The sequence below is a fragment of the Neocloeon triangulifer genome, unplaced genomic scaffold (assembly GCF_031216515.1).
Source record: "Neocloeon triangulifer isolate White Clay Creek 2 clone unplaced genomic scaffold, ASM3121651v1 ptg000012l, whole genome shotgun sequence".
Taxonomy (NCBI): domain Eukaryota; kingdom Metazoa; phylum Arthropoda; class Insecta; order Ephemeroptera; family Baetidae; genus Neocloeon; species Neocloeon triangulifer.
Window position 1 is genome coordinate 13,500,883 of NW_026775554.1, and position 14,363 is coordinate 13,515,245.

At 37.5% G+C, this 14,363-nt stretch overlaps 6 protein-coding genes across 16 annotated transcripts; 4 read left to right on the forward strand and 2 right to left on the reverse strand.

The window, feature by feature from the left end:
* Positions 1-85: 85 nt before the first annotated feature.
* Positions 86-2,997, forward strand: LOC132196460 (zinc finger protein 28 homolog). The gene is made up of 3 exons (XM_059619133.1): positions 86-463; positions 547-807; positions 862-2,997. The coding sequence occupies exons 1-3, from the start codon at positions 242-244 to the stop codon at positions 1,342-1,344; spliced, it is 966 nt and encodes a 321-aa protein (XP_059475116.1). The 5' UTR covers positions 86-241; the 3' UTR covers positions 1,345-2,997.
* Positions 1,992-3,748, reverse strand: LOC132196459 (histone-lysine N-methyltransferase PRDM9-like). The gene is made up of 3 exons (XM_059619132.1): positions 3,529-3,748; positions 2,494-3,466; positions 1,992-2,423 (listed from the first exon to the last, which is right to left on the reverse strand). The coding sequence occupies exons 2-3, from the start codon at positions 3,457-3,459 to the stop codon at positions 2,145-2,147; spliced, it is 1,245 nt and encodes a 414-aa protein (XP_059475115.1). The 5' UTR covers positions 3,460-3,466; positions 3,529-3,748; the 3' UTR covers positions 1,992-2,144.
* A 178-nt stretch (positions 3,749-3,926) lies between these two features.
* LOC132196461 (large ribosomal subunit protein uL29) lies at positions 3,927-5,185 on the forward strand. Its single transcript, XM_059619134.1, has 4 exons — positions 3,927-4,080; positions 4,522-4,658; positions 4,858-4,939; positions 5,008-5,185. The coding sequence occupies exons 1-4, from the start codon at positions 4,078-4,080 to the stop codon at positions 5,155-5,157; spliced, it is 372 nt and encodes a 123-aa protein (XP_059475117.1). The 5' UTR covers positions 3,927-4,077; the 3' UTR covers positions 5,158-5,185.
* A 185-nt stretch (positions 5,186-5,370) lies between these two features.
* Positions 5,371-6,275, forward strand: LOC132197200 (uncharacterized). 2 transcript variants are annotated; one of them, XM_059620324.1, is made up of 2 exons: positions 5,371-5,529; positions 5,595-6,273. In XM_059620324.1, exon 2 carries the CDS (start codon positions 5,611-5,613, stop codon positions 6,082-6,084), a length of 474 nt encoding a protein of 157 aa, XP_059476307.1. In that variant the 5' UTR covers positions 5,371-5,529; positions 5,595-5,610; the 3' UTR covers positions 6,085-6,273. The 2 variants fall into 2 exon arrangements, with proteins under 2 accessions (XP_059476307.1, XP_059476308.1); XM_059620325.1 differs by having other exon boundaries at positions 5,382-5,529; positions 5,578-6,275.
* A 146-nt stretch (positions 6,276-6,421) lies between these two features.
* LOC132197198 (uridine 5'-monophosphate synthase) lies at positions 6,422-8,733 on the reverse strand. 10 transcript variants are annotated; one of them, XM_059620318.1, is made up of 9 exons: positions 8,637-8,724; positions 8,497-8,577; positions 8,114-8,268; positions 7,759-8,019; positions 7,575-7,697; positions 7,407-7,509; positions 7,071-7,356; positions 6,799-7,019; positions 6,422-6,748 (listed from the first exon to the last, which is right to left on the reverse strand). In XM_059620318.1, the coding sequence occupies exons 3-9, from the start codon at positions 8,258-8,260 to the stop codon at positions 6,453-6,455; spliced, it is 1,437 nt and encodes a 478-aa protein (XP_059476301.1). In that variant the 5' UTR covers positions 8,261-8,268; positions 8,497-8,577; positions 8,637-8,724; the 3' UTR covers positions 6,422-6,452. The 10 variants fall into 10 exon arrangements, with proteins under 10 accessions (XP_059476301.1, XP_059476304.1, XP_059476305.1 ...); XM_059620321.1 differs by having other exon boundaries at positions 8,114-8,271; XM_059620322.1 differs by having other exon boundaries at positions 8,493-8,577.
* A 2,334-nt stretch (positions 8,734-11,067) lies between these two features.
* On the forward strand, positions 11,068-13,924 carry LOC132197197 (signal recognition particle subunit SRP68). The gene is made up of 11 exons (XM_059620312.1): positions 11,068-11,464; positions 11,634-11,700; positions 11,778-11,891; positions 11,942-12,098; positions 12,160-12,281; positions 12,335-12,518; positions 12,578-12,817; positions 12,869-13,015; positions 13,081-13,238; positions 13,310-13,556; positions 13,612-13,924. The coding sequence occupies exons 1-11, from the start codon at positions 11,371-11,373 to the stop codon at positions 13,855-13,857; spliced, it is 1,776 nt and encodes a 591-aa protein (XP_059476295.1). The 5' UTR covers positions 11,068-11,370; the 3' UTR covers positions 13,858-13,924.
* Positions 13,925-14,363: the final 439 nt, after the last annotated feature.

The window sequence follows — 14,363 nt, forward strand, 5'->3', positions numbered from 1 at the left end:
TTACATTTTGAAACTGTTGCATTTTTTTAAATTGATTTGCACAAGATTTGTATATTGACAAGGGCACCCCTTGCTACCCCCTGATAGTTTTCATCACCCTCCAACAGAGGCGCCTCATCCACCCCGAAAAAAATAGACGTGATTTTAGTCGTTCTATTGTGGCACCTGCTTGGCGGAGGGTGGACACCCATATTTTTTCCAAGCATATTTTTAATTTTGTTGAAGCATTAATAAAGCGATCATGAACAGTGCAACCGTCTCAGGTTCTTATCCAACTACCCTGCCGCCAATAGCACATTTGTCTAACGATGAGATCTCACACATCAACCCTAATAACACACTTGAGGGCAGTGAATATCCTGATGATCCTCATTACAACAACCAAAACCTTTTGGTATCAGTGCCAATCAACACGTCCCATGGTCAGATTGCAACACTAGTCACAATAAACCACTTTCCGCAAGTAATTCTAATTATAAAGTTTTACTTTAATTGTTTTTTTTTAGCAAAAGAATTTTTAATTTACAAATCTCATATTTTTTGCAGTTAAATCAAGAGATTCAAATGCCTCAAATGTGCCAAGTACAAAAAGGACCTTGTTTCAATCAACAAGCACATATGCCTACCTTGTGGCCAACAAGTAGTGCTCTCACCACTGGTTCCGATGTTGCAGATATTAACAACGCATTGCGGCCACCTGGCTCCACATTACCAATTGGTTTGCACCACCTTCTGAAATATTCTGCGCCACTGGAAAATGCAACTGTTAAAAAAATTCACCAGCCGGAAAAAATTTGTACAAATCAGGTCCAATAAAAATTTTCAACCCCAATATAAACTAATTAAAAATAAAAATATTAGGTCAAGAAAAGAAAAAAGAAAAGAGTGGCCACTAAAGACGCAATAGAGTGTACCAAACCAGGAGAGATCAGAGTAACGACCGCTCTTGATGGAACTAGACTATTCTGCTGTCCGGAGTGCCAAATGGGTTACCACGAAAGGGAGTTGCTGGAGCAGCACCTGTCAGGTCACAAGTTGGAGCGGCGCTTTATGTGCGACATCTGCGGTGCTGCGCTAAAGCGTAAGGACCACCTGACAAGGCATAAACAGAGCCACAACCCTGAGCGTCCTTTTGTTTGCACAATTTGCAGCAAAGCTTTCAAGCGAAAGGAGCAACTAACACTGCACTTTGTCATACATTCAGGCGAAAAACGGCACATTTGTCCGGAGTGCAATAAAGGCTTTTATCGGAAAGACCATTTAAGAAAGCACACAAGAAGTCATATTTCGAGAAGGGTCAAAGCTGAAGTTTCTAGACAGTTAGGAAATAACAACGTCCCATAGTAAGCAGCATTTTCAAAAGCTTTCACAGTAATTTAAGAATCATAAGAATTGCATGACGTTTTTGTTACGTTTTTACTATACACATGATTTTTGGTTGTGCGGAATATTTAAAAGTATTTTTTTTAATATACCTATCATTATTTATAAAAAAGTTGATTCATTTTAAATATTAAAACATCCAAGGCTGAAGGTACTCATGATGAAAAAAGATGTATAAACACTATGAATTTATGGTCCTCCAGTCTTATTGAACGGGACAACATAATTATATAAATTACCAAAGCAAGTGCCATGTAATAAGATGTAACAATATATTTTGGAGTTTGGAGCCTTCTAGAGAGTGATGATAATAAAATAATGCTGTTCAACATTAGATGCAAAGCAATTATTTTGAAGCAGTGTGTAGTTTTGTATGGATATACAAAAATCTATATAAATTTAGGCAACTAAAATAAGCAAAATTGCAAAAAAATTATTTGTGTGCATGTGTAGCGTAGCACAAGAAGAAACTTTTTGGCGTAGCTGAAAGTTGCACTTCAATATTTATTGTTATGGACTAAAAGTCTGTAACTGTTTAAATCAGTCAAATAAAATAAATTGATACAATTTTCTTAGTTGTGAAAATATTCCCGAGTGAAATGCCCATCTTTGTTGGATTAGTCGTTCCGACTGCTTCAAAAGCGTATGGCAATACTTTATTAATGTACATTCACAAAATATCTACAAATAGAAAAGTTTTTGGACACAACCAAATGACTGTGAGAATACAAATGAGTGGGGGATCAATTGTCGATCGTAAGTCACACTGGAGCCGACAATAACGAGAGCGTGGCACCTTCGAGGTTGACATTCTGCAGAGTGGAGCCCATGGATACCATGGCTGCCAGTGAGGCCACCGTTGCCTGGTTCGGTGTCGGTGGACTCTGTTCGGTCTTGACTCTTTTGGCCACGTGAGAACGCAGGTGCTTCCGGAGGTGGTCTTTTCGGTAGAAGGATTTCCCGCACTCGGGGCACACCTGAGACTTCTCTCCAGAATGAATTATTGAATGTCGAGCAAGGTGCTCATTTCTTTTGAATCCCTAGAAAAATAATAAATATTATGTTAAAATTGTATGTTTTAAATTTTTGTCTTTATTATTTGCACTTCACCTTCATGCAAACGGCACACACGTAAGGCCTGTCTGGGTTGTGTCCCTGTTTGTGCCTGTCCAGATGATCCTTGCAGTAAAAGCCTTTCCCACACTCAGGGCATATGTGCGTTTTTTCTCCAGAGTGCATGACAAAATGCAGATTAAGGTGCTCTTTGCGTTTGAAGGCCTTCATACAAATATTGCAGACATACGGTCTGTCCGCGTTGTGGCTTTGCTTGTGCCTTGTTAGGTGGTCCTTTCTCTTAAGGCCAGCGCCACAAATGTCACAGACAAACTTTCGGTCCAGCTTATGGGATTGGATGTGCCTCTCCAGCAGTTCTTTCTCTGGATAGGCCAATTGGCACTCTGGACAGCAGAAAAGGGTTGACCCGTCCAAGGCAGTGGTCAGGCGAATTTCGAAGCTTTTGCTTTTTTCCACCTTCGGCCGGAACTGTTGCTGCTGCTTGACCTGCACCTTGCTCTTGGCACTGCCTTTTTTCTTGACGGATCCTTGCTGGTTTAAAACCTGTCCCACGTCTCTCGTCGATCCACCTCCATCTGTGGACAGTTTCAAAAAGTGATGCAGTCCAATGGGCAACCTGGCCAAGTAGTCTGCAACACCAGGGGTGACTAGCCCCTGCCAGGTAACGGAAGAGTTGTTGCCCGAGTTGCTAGTTCTTGAGTCCTGTTGAGACCTCAACTGGTTTTTGTTCTGTTCATCAGCGTCTTCATTCATCATCGAGTATTGTCTATTAGGAGTGTTGGGGCCCTCCAGGTAGACGGTGTGGGTTAGTTCGGAGGTCATGTACTTGCTGTCGACCAGGTCGTCAGACTCGTCCACAGGGTACTTGCTGGTCATCTCAGTCAACATGCTTGGAGTGTTGTTGGTTGCATAGTCCGTCTGCTGCGAAGACTTTATCACTTGTTGGTGCAACTGGTGGTGCCCGCCGAAGTTGGCGGTGTACGTCGGGAAGTTGAGGGACATGGTGAACCTGAAAAAGCGCGTTGTTTTAGCAAACAATTTGGAGAAAGGCCCTGACCTTCAGTTACGAACCTCGTTTAATTCACCAAATTCGGGTGTGATCGCACGAATGGAAATTTCCGGAAGTCGTCGTTGCGGCAGTAGGGCTGCACGACCCTCCCGATGGCATTTTCAGATCAAAGCCACACAATAAATTCCAAATTTGCGAAAAATTCGCTTTTATTTTCGATGGAACAAGAGTTCGCCGGGCGAGAGTCAACTGTTGTCCCCCCACCGCCCTCCGCCATCTCGTATCTCGTATCGTAACTGGTTGCCTAGCAACCTTCAATGGAGCGCCTGCTATAAAAGAAACAATGTAACAATAACAAACGTAAACGTTGAAAATACGATCACATTTCTTAAAAAAATGTTTTCAACAAAAAAAAAGCACTTTTTGAACAAATCTGAAGTTCTTTCTTTTTAAGTAAATCATTTTGTGAAAATATTTATGTCGTTGGCCGCCCTGTATAAATTCACAGCGCCTCTTCCGTACAATTTCGTAAGTTTTTCGACCACATGCCCATCCTGAAGTAGACGCGTGTCGAGTTTTACGGCGTGGTCATCTATTTAGACAAATAAATCATGGTAAGAAAGTATTTCAATGGATAATTACTATCACAATTTGTTAAGCAACTAGATTTTTACATTATTTAACAAAATTAATCTGTACATAACATGGTTTGGCCTTGTAAATGGCAATAAAGGTAAGCAAACTGTACCATGCCGCAGGCCGCCATCGTCCATTTTTCTTGTTATGGCAGTGTTTTTGATTGAAATATTTTTCTGACTTGTCAATGACAGTCTTTCGATAGAGTTTAGTTTATGATATTTACCTGAAATCCTTGCTGAAAGACCCCTAATGATGCCATCTAAATTCCAATTATAACTCATTAATTTAAGCAAAATACAATAATATGTTATGTTGAGCTGTGAAATCAATTTTTCAAATTGATTTCTGAATTTTAGTTCTTTCATTTTTAATTCTATATAATTCATGCTTAAATCTTTCTTTAATTTAAATTTTAGGGCAAGGTTAAGTGCTCGGAGCTCCGAACAAAGGAGAAGAAGGAACTGCTGAAGCAGTTGGAAGAGCTGAAGACAGAACTCACCAACTTGCGAGTGGCCAAAGTTACTGGAGGAGCTGCTTCCAAACTTTCCAAAATGTAATTTATTTATCAAACGTTATAATAAGCTATGAAAACTTAATTCGAATTACTAAATGATGATTAGAAATTTGGGTAATTTGCGTCTGTAATAATTTTGATGAAACTTTTTCTGTTTAATCTGAGATTTAAAAAAAAATGGAATTAGAGTAACGGAACTTTGATAGAGAGTATTAATTAAAATAATTTGTTCTTTCAGCCGTGTGGTCCGCAAAGCTATTGCCCGCGTGTACATTGTTATGCACCAGAAGCAAAAGGAGAACTTGCGGAAATTGTACAAGGTAACACTATTGAGCAGAAGCATTGATCATTTTTATAAATTTCATCGCATTTCATTTTAAAATTGCAGGACCGCAAATACAAGCCCCTGGACTTGAGGTCAAAGAAAACTCGCGCTATGCGCCGCGCCCTGACCAAGCACGAGTTGAAGCTGAAGACGAAGAAGCAAATTTGCAAGCTCCGCAGATACCCTACCCGTGTTTTTGCAGTCAAGGCTTAAATAAATTAATCTTGGTTTATAAATATAATTCTGAAGTTTTCAATGTATTGATTTCCACATTCAAGGATGTACAAAATATTATTCACTCCATTAATGATTTTTGGAAACATTATACCCTACCACCACCTTCAGGCGACTTTTTGGGAGGGTGGGGGCCCAGGTCTAGCAGTTGTTACGTTGGCAACACTGGTTGACCTCCCCCTTCTTGACTCCCCCTACCCCTCCCTAGTCTGTTTTCTGATTGCCGATTGGTTTTCTGTCCCAGTGCCACAGACAAATTTTTGAAAACAAAAACAAACGTGATAATTCATCAAGTTAATTATTATTTTGGGCTAAAATCCTGTTTTTGAAAAAATCTTTTGACTAACCCAAGTAAGTGATGATTTAAGATTAATTTGTAATTACCAGCCTATTATTAAGTTAACATCAATTTCCAGAATTTAATCTGCAGAAATGGATAGCAAAGCACAGCAGCGACTCATTCAGGAACATCTTCGAGAGGTGAAAGGCTCAATCAACCTCTTATTCCCTATGATCATTTGCTGCAAAGATGAGTTGAATAAACTGGCTCTGCAGGAGATGGCCATTAGGTCAGCAGTCCGAGATAAGATGCAGAGTGAGAATTTAAAAATTGAGCTACCCGAGGAACAAGAGAACCCTCAAGACCAAGTGGCAGAAAATAATTTGCCAGACCTTGATATGATTTTGGGAACAATGAATGTGCAACCATCCACTTCAAATCAGAGGGAGAGTGATGATAGTAGAGTAAAATACGGAGAATATTTGACTTTGGATCCAGATGTAGCAATAGTAGAGTGTTCAAGTGGTGAAGAGGAGGATGACGACAATGAAAGTGATGATGAAGCTTATGAAGGTCAAAATGACCTTTCAGAGGGAGAATGTGAGAACATTCTGTTAGAACAGTAATTGACAATATATTTACCAAATTATGCAAATGTTTATCGTAATAATACAAATTATTCAATTTAAAATTAATAAAAAGGATAATGAAGAATTAATTGATCAATTGTACCATAATGTAATAAAAATTAAGTTGTATACTGACTGAATTAAAATAAAACCATTGCCTTACAAAAATTTTTATATTGTCGTGATAGTTGATATGTACGTATAGAAAGTGAAAATACAAATCTTCGAATGTTAGGAACTAGTTCATTATATCTTGGAATGGCTTGATTTCTTTGCTAGAAATAATAATTTTGGTCAGATGTCAGATACTGAGATTACACACCAAATTAATACCCTGCCACCATTGATAATTCATATCCAGTGTATTAAGCCAAAATCCTTTTTTCATAAGCAGCCCAAAGATCATCTCTATAAAGTTTGGCTTCAACAGCAGGATTTTTAGCAGCTGTTACTCCACGTCCAACGACTATCACGTCACCACCTTTATCAATTACGGCCTCTTCTGGGGTTACCCATTGCTGGCCCAGGCCATCTTCTTTGACCTCTCCTCTTCGAACACCAGGGGTGAGCTGCACCAATCCAACTTGGTCGGCAAGGAGCAATGACTGGCACACTAGGCCAGCCACGATCTTGGGGTATTTTGTAGCCATCTGGGTTGTCCCTGAAATTAATGTTTATTTTTCATGCTGAAATGCAAAATGATAGATTTACCTTTAATATATTCCATAGTTATTAGGTTTCCTTCACTGCTCATCTCGGCAAGCAAGAAGCAACCCCTAGGTGCGCCTAGTTTTTCGCTCTCCCCCTGAATCGCTTGCAAAACTCCCTCTCCAGGTAGGGAGTGGACGGTCACAAGATCGGCCCAGCGGGAGATATCAAAATACCCACCACTATATTGCTTGGCAACAGTGTTACCAATGTCAGCGAATTTCCTGTTTATTCAGTTAATTAGAAACGTAAAATTTAATTGAAAAATGGGCTACCTGTCTTCCAGAATCATGAAGTCCATTTGCTGAGCCAGCAAAATGAGGTCGTCTGCTACATCTTGAGTGAAGTTGGCAGTAACATCAGCGTGAGTCTTCAGGACACAAATATACGGTCCAACTTGTTTGGCTATTTCCAACAAATCGCTTGCACTGCCAACATCAGCAGCAACACAGAGATTGGACCTTTTGCGGGCCATCAATTGAAGAAGATTTTTCGACACTTCGCAGGGAGCCTTTTCTGCTCTGGTCTCAAAGGAGATGGTCCGTTTGTTCACTTTGGTAACTATAAAAGTTAAGTCATCATTTTTCAAATACTGGGAATAAAAAAGATACCTGGATAAACTGGAGTACTGTCATTGTTGTCTTGCAAGTAGGCTTGAACTTTTTCCAACATTAAGTCGTCAACTTTACCACTCGCTTTTAAAATGTCCATCATCTTTGAGAGTATACAAAACAGGTTAATTGAATTTTTGTTGAAGATTGCAAAAATTTAATTCTTACCTGCATCAACGTGCACACACTGTGGCAATTAATTCCTTCCTTTTCCAGATTTTTGGGACCACCTTGCTCTCGGTCAACAATTACTATGGCATCAGTCACCACCAGTCCTTCTTTTCTAAGATCCTATTGAATTTGTGACAAAATATATTTATATTTTTTTTTTTATATATTTAATATAAATTACAGCCACTGTCTCCAAAACACTTGAACCAGTAGTGACGACATCTTCAATTATGACACACGATTCCCCAGCGTTGATATCTCCCTCGATGAGCTTCTTGGTGCCATAACCTTTGGCCTCTTTGCGCCTGATTAGCATTGGAATTTCTTGCCTAGCAGAAATCAGAGTTGCTATCGGTAGGGCTGTGTAAGGCACGCCACACAATGAGTCACACTTCTGAATATTGGACGAAGCAAAGTCCCACATCAGCTTGGAGATCTCATTCTAAAGAATAGAATTAAATAAAAACGCGTGATTTTGAAACAATTTATACAATGCACGTTTCTGTGTGAACATAAACACAAGTGAAAAAACAAACCATGAGTTTTGGATGGGAAATGATCACCCGTAAGTCAACATAAATTGGTGATCTGCGTCCACTTTTAATCACGAAATCGCCAAATTTCAGTCCTCCAATGTCATAGAGTTGATTGACGACATCGCTTATTTGACTCTTGAATGCCATGGTTTCACCTGCTTAACACAGAGAGAATAATTTAGCAGAGATTTATGAGAGAAGTGTTAAGTAAAATGGACTTGGATAATATGATTTTTTTTCTTTTGAGCCGCTTTTGAGCAGGATTTTACTTTTAGCTTTGGGCTATTTTGTACAATGGAAGGAACGCCACACTATAAATGCGACTCTGCTTCAATAAAAACATCAATAATTCGACAAAATAAGAAAAAAATAAATTTACTGACTACGTTGTATGTTGATTTACTCTGCTTTGATGCTGTCTTGTTCAGTTTCAAAAAAGCTAGGCTAGGCTGAACTGGCTGTGGCTGAAGTCACAACAAAATAAATTGTCTTGTCTTTTGTCTCCTTTCGATGGTTACCGCACCTGAATGAGTGTTATCACCGCCCATGGATTTATTAGGAGACTAGTAGAGAGCCATACCAAACTAACCAAACACTAGCGCCTTTTCACTCTTCTCAATCATGTACAGCCCGTCATATCTCTCATTGGAGAATCGTTGATCACTAAGAGCTTCTCGCTCCTCCGTAGGTGGCACTGTCGGCGGAATTTGAGAATACGACTCTACGGTGCTGCCCCCAAGCGTTGCATGGCTTAATGCATGGCGATCGGCATTTCGTTTTGTGCGAATGCAATGTTTTTTAAGAACGCGTTGGTATTAATTATTCAAAATTTCAGTGTTGATAGATAATTAAACTATGTATTTTTTGATATGCTAGTTTTAAATTAATTTTGACTAGGAGTGGAGTTATTAACGTTTCCGCGAGAATTTTGTTTTTTTAATTTTAAAAATAGAGAACAATTTTAAATAATATAAATATTTACAGAAACATGTTGCCAATTAAATTTTCTACAATTTCATTCATAACCTCAATGACGTCAGAATTTTTTTTACTGAAGTAAAAAAGGTTCAAAAATAAAATATAATTTTTTTATATAGAAATAAAATTTTTATAATTTTTTCAAGATAGCCAATCGATTTGAAATTTAATTTTAATCTTAAGTCTAAATTTTCATTTAAAAATATTCAGCCGTTTTAAAATTAGAAAATAATATTTGATGGCATCTCAAACTGCTGACGAAGACGAGTGGCGGCGTCAGAGCGCTTTCGAAGAAGCAAGTTGCAGCTTAAAAACGGTTGAATATTTTCCTATGAGAATTTAGGTTTAAAATCAAAATTAAATTTCCAATCGATTGGCTATCTTGAAAACATTCTAAAAATTTTATTTCTATGTAAAAAAATTATATTTTATTTTTGAACCTTTTTTACGTAAGTAAAAAAAATTTTGACGTCATTAAGCTTATGAAAGGAATTGTAGAAAATTTAATTGGCAACATTTTTCTGTTAATATTTATATTATTTGAAATTTTTCTCTATTTTTAAAATTAATAAATCAAAATTCTCGCGGAAACGTTAATAACTCCGCTCCTATTCAAAATTAATTTAAAACTAGAATATCAAAAAATACATAGTTTAATTATCTATCAACGCTGAAATTTTGAATACTTTGAATTAACGCGTTCTATAACAAATTATTCTAAAACAAATTGCCCGTCAGATCTCTCCTGCTGTGAAATGTGGTTGGTTGAAAACGGCCAAAAACCTCCAAATAGTGCGTCGCCCCTCCATACGCGGCGCTGTTGATCAGATTTCGCTGGCACCTCCGTCGGGCGAGAACCGCTCGTTTTGATAGACAATTCCGCGAATACAATTTGTTTTAAGAACGCGTTAATTCAAAGTATTCAAAATTTCAGCGTTGATAGATAATTAAACTATGTATTTTTTGATATTCTAGTTTTAAATTAATTTTGAATAGGAGCGGAGTTATTAACGTTTCCGCGAGAATTTTGATTTATTAATTTTAAAAATAGAGAAAAATTTCAAATAATATAAATATTAACAGAAAAATGTTGCCAATTAAATTTTCTACAATTCCTTTCATAAGCTTAATGACGTCAAAATTTTTTTTACTTACGTAAAAAAGGTTCAAAAATAAAATATAATTTTTTTACATAGAAATAAAATTTTTAGAATGTTTTCAAGATAGCCAATCGATTGGAAATTTAATTTTGATTTTAAACCTAAATTCTCATAGGAAAATATTCAACCGTTTTTAAGCTGCAACTTGCTTCTTCGAAAGCGCTCTGACGCCGCCACTCGTCTTCGTCAGCAGTTTGAGATGCCATCAAATATTATTTTCTAATTTTAAAACGGCTGAATATTTTTAAATGAAAATTTAGACTTAAGATTAAAATTAAATTTCAAATCGATTGGCTATCTTGAAAAAATTATAAAAATTTTATTTCTATATAAAAAAATTATATTTTATTTTTGAACCTTTTTTACTTCAGTAAAAAAAATTCTGACGTCATTGAGGTTATGAATGAAATTGTAGAAAATTTAATTGGCAACATGTTTCTGTAAATATTTATATTATTTAAAATTGTTCTCTATTTTTAAAATTAAAAAAACAAAATTCTCGCGGAAACGTTAATAACTCCACTCCTAGTCAAAATTAATTTAAAACTAGCATATCAAAAAATACATAGTTTAATTATCTATCAACACTGAAATTTTGAATAATTAATACCAACGCGTTCTTAAAAAACATTGCATTCGCACAAAACGAAATGCCGATCGCCATGCATTAAGCCATGCAACGCTTGGGGGCAGCACCGTAGAGTCGTATTCTCAAATTCCGCCGACAGTGCCACCTACGGAGGAGCGAGAAGCTCTTAGTGATCAACGATTCTCCAATGAGAGATATGACGGGCTGATCATGTATCATCAACACATCAACAAAGTCGAATTTCGAATCGAAACTGGAAATTTTTCCTTTTCCTCGCTCAAGCTCAACTCGTTTTGGGTGCCGGTTCAGCCGGTTGCTGCAACGAAAATTAGAAAGTTATAAGCTCATGATTGGTGGAGAAGTTATATGGGAAGTGGGGTAATAGCCAATCCTGACTGGAGTTTATTTGGTGGGCACCGTTGGCAGCAGTGTTTTTTGAAGGCACGTCACGTCACCCAGCTGCAACTTTTTTAATACATAAACATACAATAGCAATACTTTTTGGAAATTTTGAAAAAAACAAACTTATTATGGTGTCTGATGAACCCGAAAAGGCAGAGCAGCCGACTGAAGAAGTCGAGCTGCAGGATGAAAACCAGCCAATCAAGATCTGCACGCTAGAGAGTATCCTTTATTCAGTATAATTCAGGCGACCATGCCATATGCACACATCATAATCAAAGATATCAAACATGAATTTCAATTTATAATGATGAATCCAACTCCAGTGTATTTATTCTATTTTTTTTCATCAAATATTTTCACGCATATTTTCCTGATAAAAATTGAACAGTTTTGCGAATAATCAAAGACGCTCAGCAACAACATGGATTGCGCCATGGAGACTACCAGCGTTATCGGTAATTTTTTTCGTATTACAGTACAACAGTATAATTAGTTTTGAATTCGTAAATTTTAAATGAAAAAATTTTTCTAGTGGCTACTGCACTCGTAAAATCAAACGTTTGAGGAAAGCTCTGCACATTCCTCAAGGAGACCGGAGACATTTTCGGAAGAAGGATGTGACGGAGGAAATGGTCACCGAAGAAAAGTATTTTTAAAGCTAATTTTTGTGCTGTGTAATTGATTAAAATCTGTTAGGTGGTTGTACATTCCTCTGATGCTGGCTGAAAGAGCTTGGAGTTTTGCCATGCAGCTACGCCAAGAGTCCAACACTGAGCCTCGCAAAAAGTTCCACCTGATTGGTCGCCTTCGTAAGGCTTCTACTTATGCCTTGCAGCTTGAAACTCTCTGCCAGGTTTATTTATATTAATTAAATACAAATAAGACGTTCAAATTATCTTTTTCAATTTCATCAGGGGGATAAATGTGATGCTCGAACTAAATTAGAGGCTCAGGCCTATGTTGCTTGGATTCATGGCTCCCTGCACTTTGAGTTGCACATGTGGAAACCAGCAATGGAGAACCTTAAGAAGGCCCAGTATGTTTGATATTTAAGTTTGATTTTTTTAAATTAAATACCTTCAAATTCAGGATGGTTTACGAAAAGCTGGCAGCTGCTTTGCCAGAGGATGAGCAGATTATTTACAAGCAGAGAGTCGAGGAGCTCTCCCCCAGTTTACGCTACTGTGCTTACAATGTTGGTGATGAATCCGCCATAAACGACCTTTTGAAGATGCGTGGAACTGGTCTGGGTGATTTGTTGGCTGATGTGGATGTGTGTTGAAATATTTAACCATCTAACTGAATGAACTAATTTTTCCCCTCCAAATTTAGACTTTGATTGCTCAGACTAGAGACAAGAGGTCTCAGGAATTGTCAGAGGTGCAGTGGCGTGGCCGATCGGTGCCTGTGAAGCCAGACAAGGTACGTCCGTTCCTCGCAGCTGACCAGGAACTAAAGGAAAGTCTCGAAAGAGCTGCCGACAACCAGGCAAAGATAACTTTAATTGAGAATCTGCTTATGGACTGTAAGGATGCCATCGCTGCTGTCAAGGACGAGCTGAAGAATGATCCGGTTTGTTAAGAGGATGAATTTTTTAAATCGGATAATAATTTTTCCCGACAGAATTACAAAATTCGCTGCCAGGCCCAAAGTGGCCCAGTATCATCCCAGCACTACCTTCTCTCTTACCTCGTTTATATTCGTTTGACAAGAAACATGGAAAGGAACTTGCTGATGGTCGAGAGCACCAAACAGAATATGGATCCTGAGGTAATTACAAAAAAAAAAAGAATAGTGAAATCAACTGTACTTAAATTACTGGGAATTATTTGCAGAATGTGGAAGGAAAGAAATCCAAGCCCCAAGATTTAATTCGGCTGTATGAAATTATCCTCCAGAATGTGACTGAGCTTCAGTCATTGGCTGGATTTGAAGAGGACCAGAAGTTCCAGAAGGAGATTGATTCCCAGATCAAAGGATACCGAGCATTCAGGTAAGAAAGATAAGATATAATGTAGAGATTTTGATGTTCATTCTATTATTTTTTTCTTTTTCAATACGCAGATGCTATTACATGGCCCAAACTCTTGTCGGCTTGAAACGCTGGAAGGAAGCCATTGCACTTCTCCACAGAGCTGAAGAGTATCTCGGCCAGTCTCTGAAGCTGCAGCCACCCGACACTCTGGCTGCTCAGCTGAAGCAGCTCAAAACCAACATTGAGGGCCAGAAGTTTTCTGTACATGCTAACAGCGTTCTCAGTGAAGACGAACAAGCTGAAACGTCCACAAAAACTTACATCAAACAGAAAAAGGTAAAATTTCCATTTTCTCAACTTTTTATCATATTAGCATAATTTTCTTTTTTAGCCATTGGCTGAGCGTCTTAATGATTATTGTGAGGACCCAGCCCTGACGACAAAGCAACCAAACGTTTTCAAGCTGCCTCCTGAATTTGAGCCAATTCCTTGCAAACCCCTTTTCTTTGATTTGGCTTTCAATCACGTAGAATTTCCCTCCCTGGAAGACAAGCTGGAGCAGAAGCAGCAACAAGGAGCAGGAATTTCTGGCTTTGTTAAAGGGTTATGGGGTTGGGGAAGTGGTGCCAATAAGTAATTTAATATCTTTAAAAAATGCTTTATGGCTTAACTGTTATTAAAAAAAAATCTAAAATATTTGCTTGTTATTTTTACATTTTTTATTCCTTTTAATTTTTATTCGCTTGCAACCGAGTTTTTTTTTTTAAGTACAATTCCATTTTTAATAGATACAAGTACATGATGATATATGTAGGGGGATGATTTATGAATACCCTAAGCGATTATAGTTGCAAATTCAGTTTATTGGTGTACCACAGGGCAATCTCTGCCTATATCAAGATACATCATCAAAAAAATAAATTATAAATGAAAATTACAAAAATTATATAAAAAATGACATCATGAATTTAGTGGAGAATAATTTCAATAATTTTACCATGGCCCAACATAAAAGTGTGCTGATACCACGAAACTTGCTTACATTCATTTTACATTTAATTTATTAAACGCTATTATGCTTAATAAATCAATCGAATTAATGGATAATACAATGCAATGGAGATAATAATTTATTCTTTAATT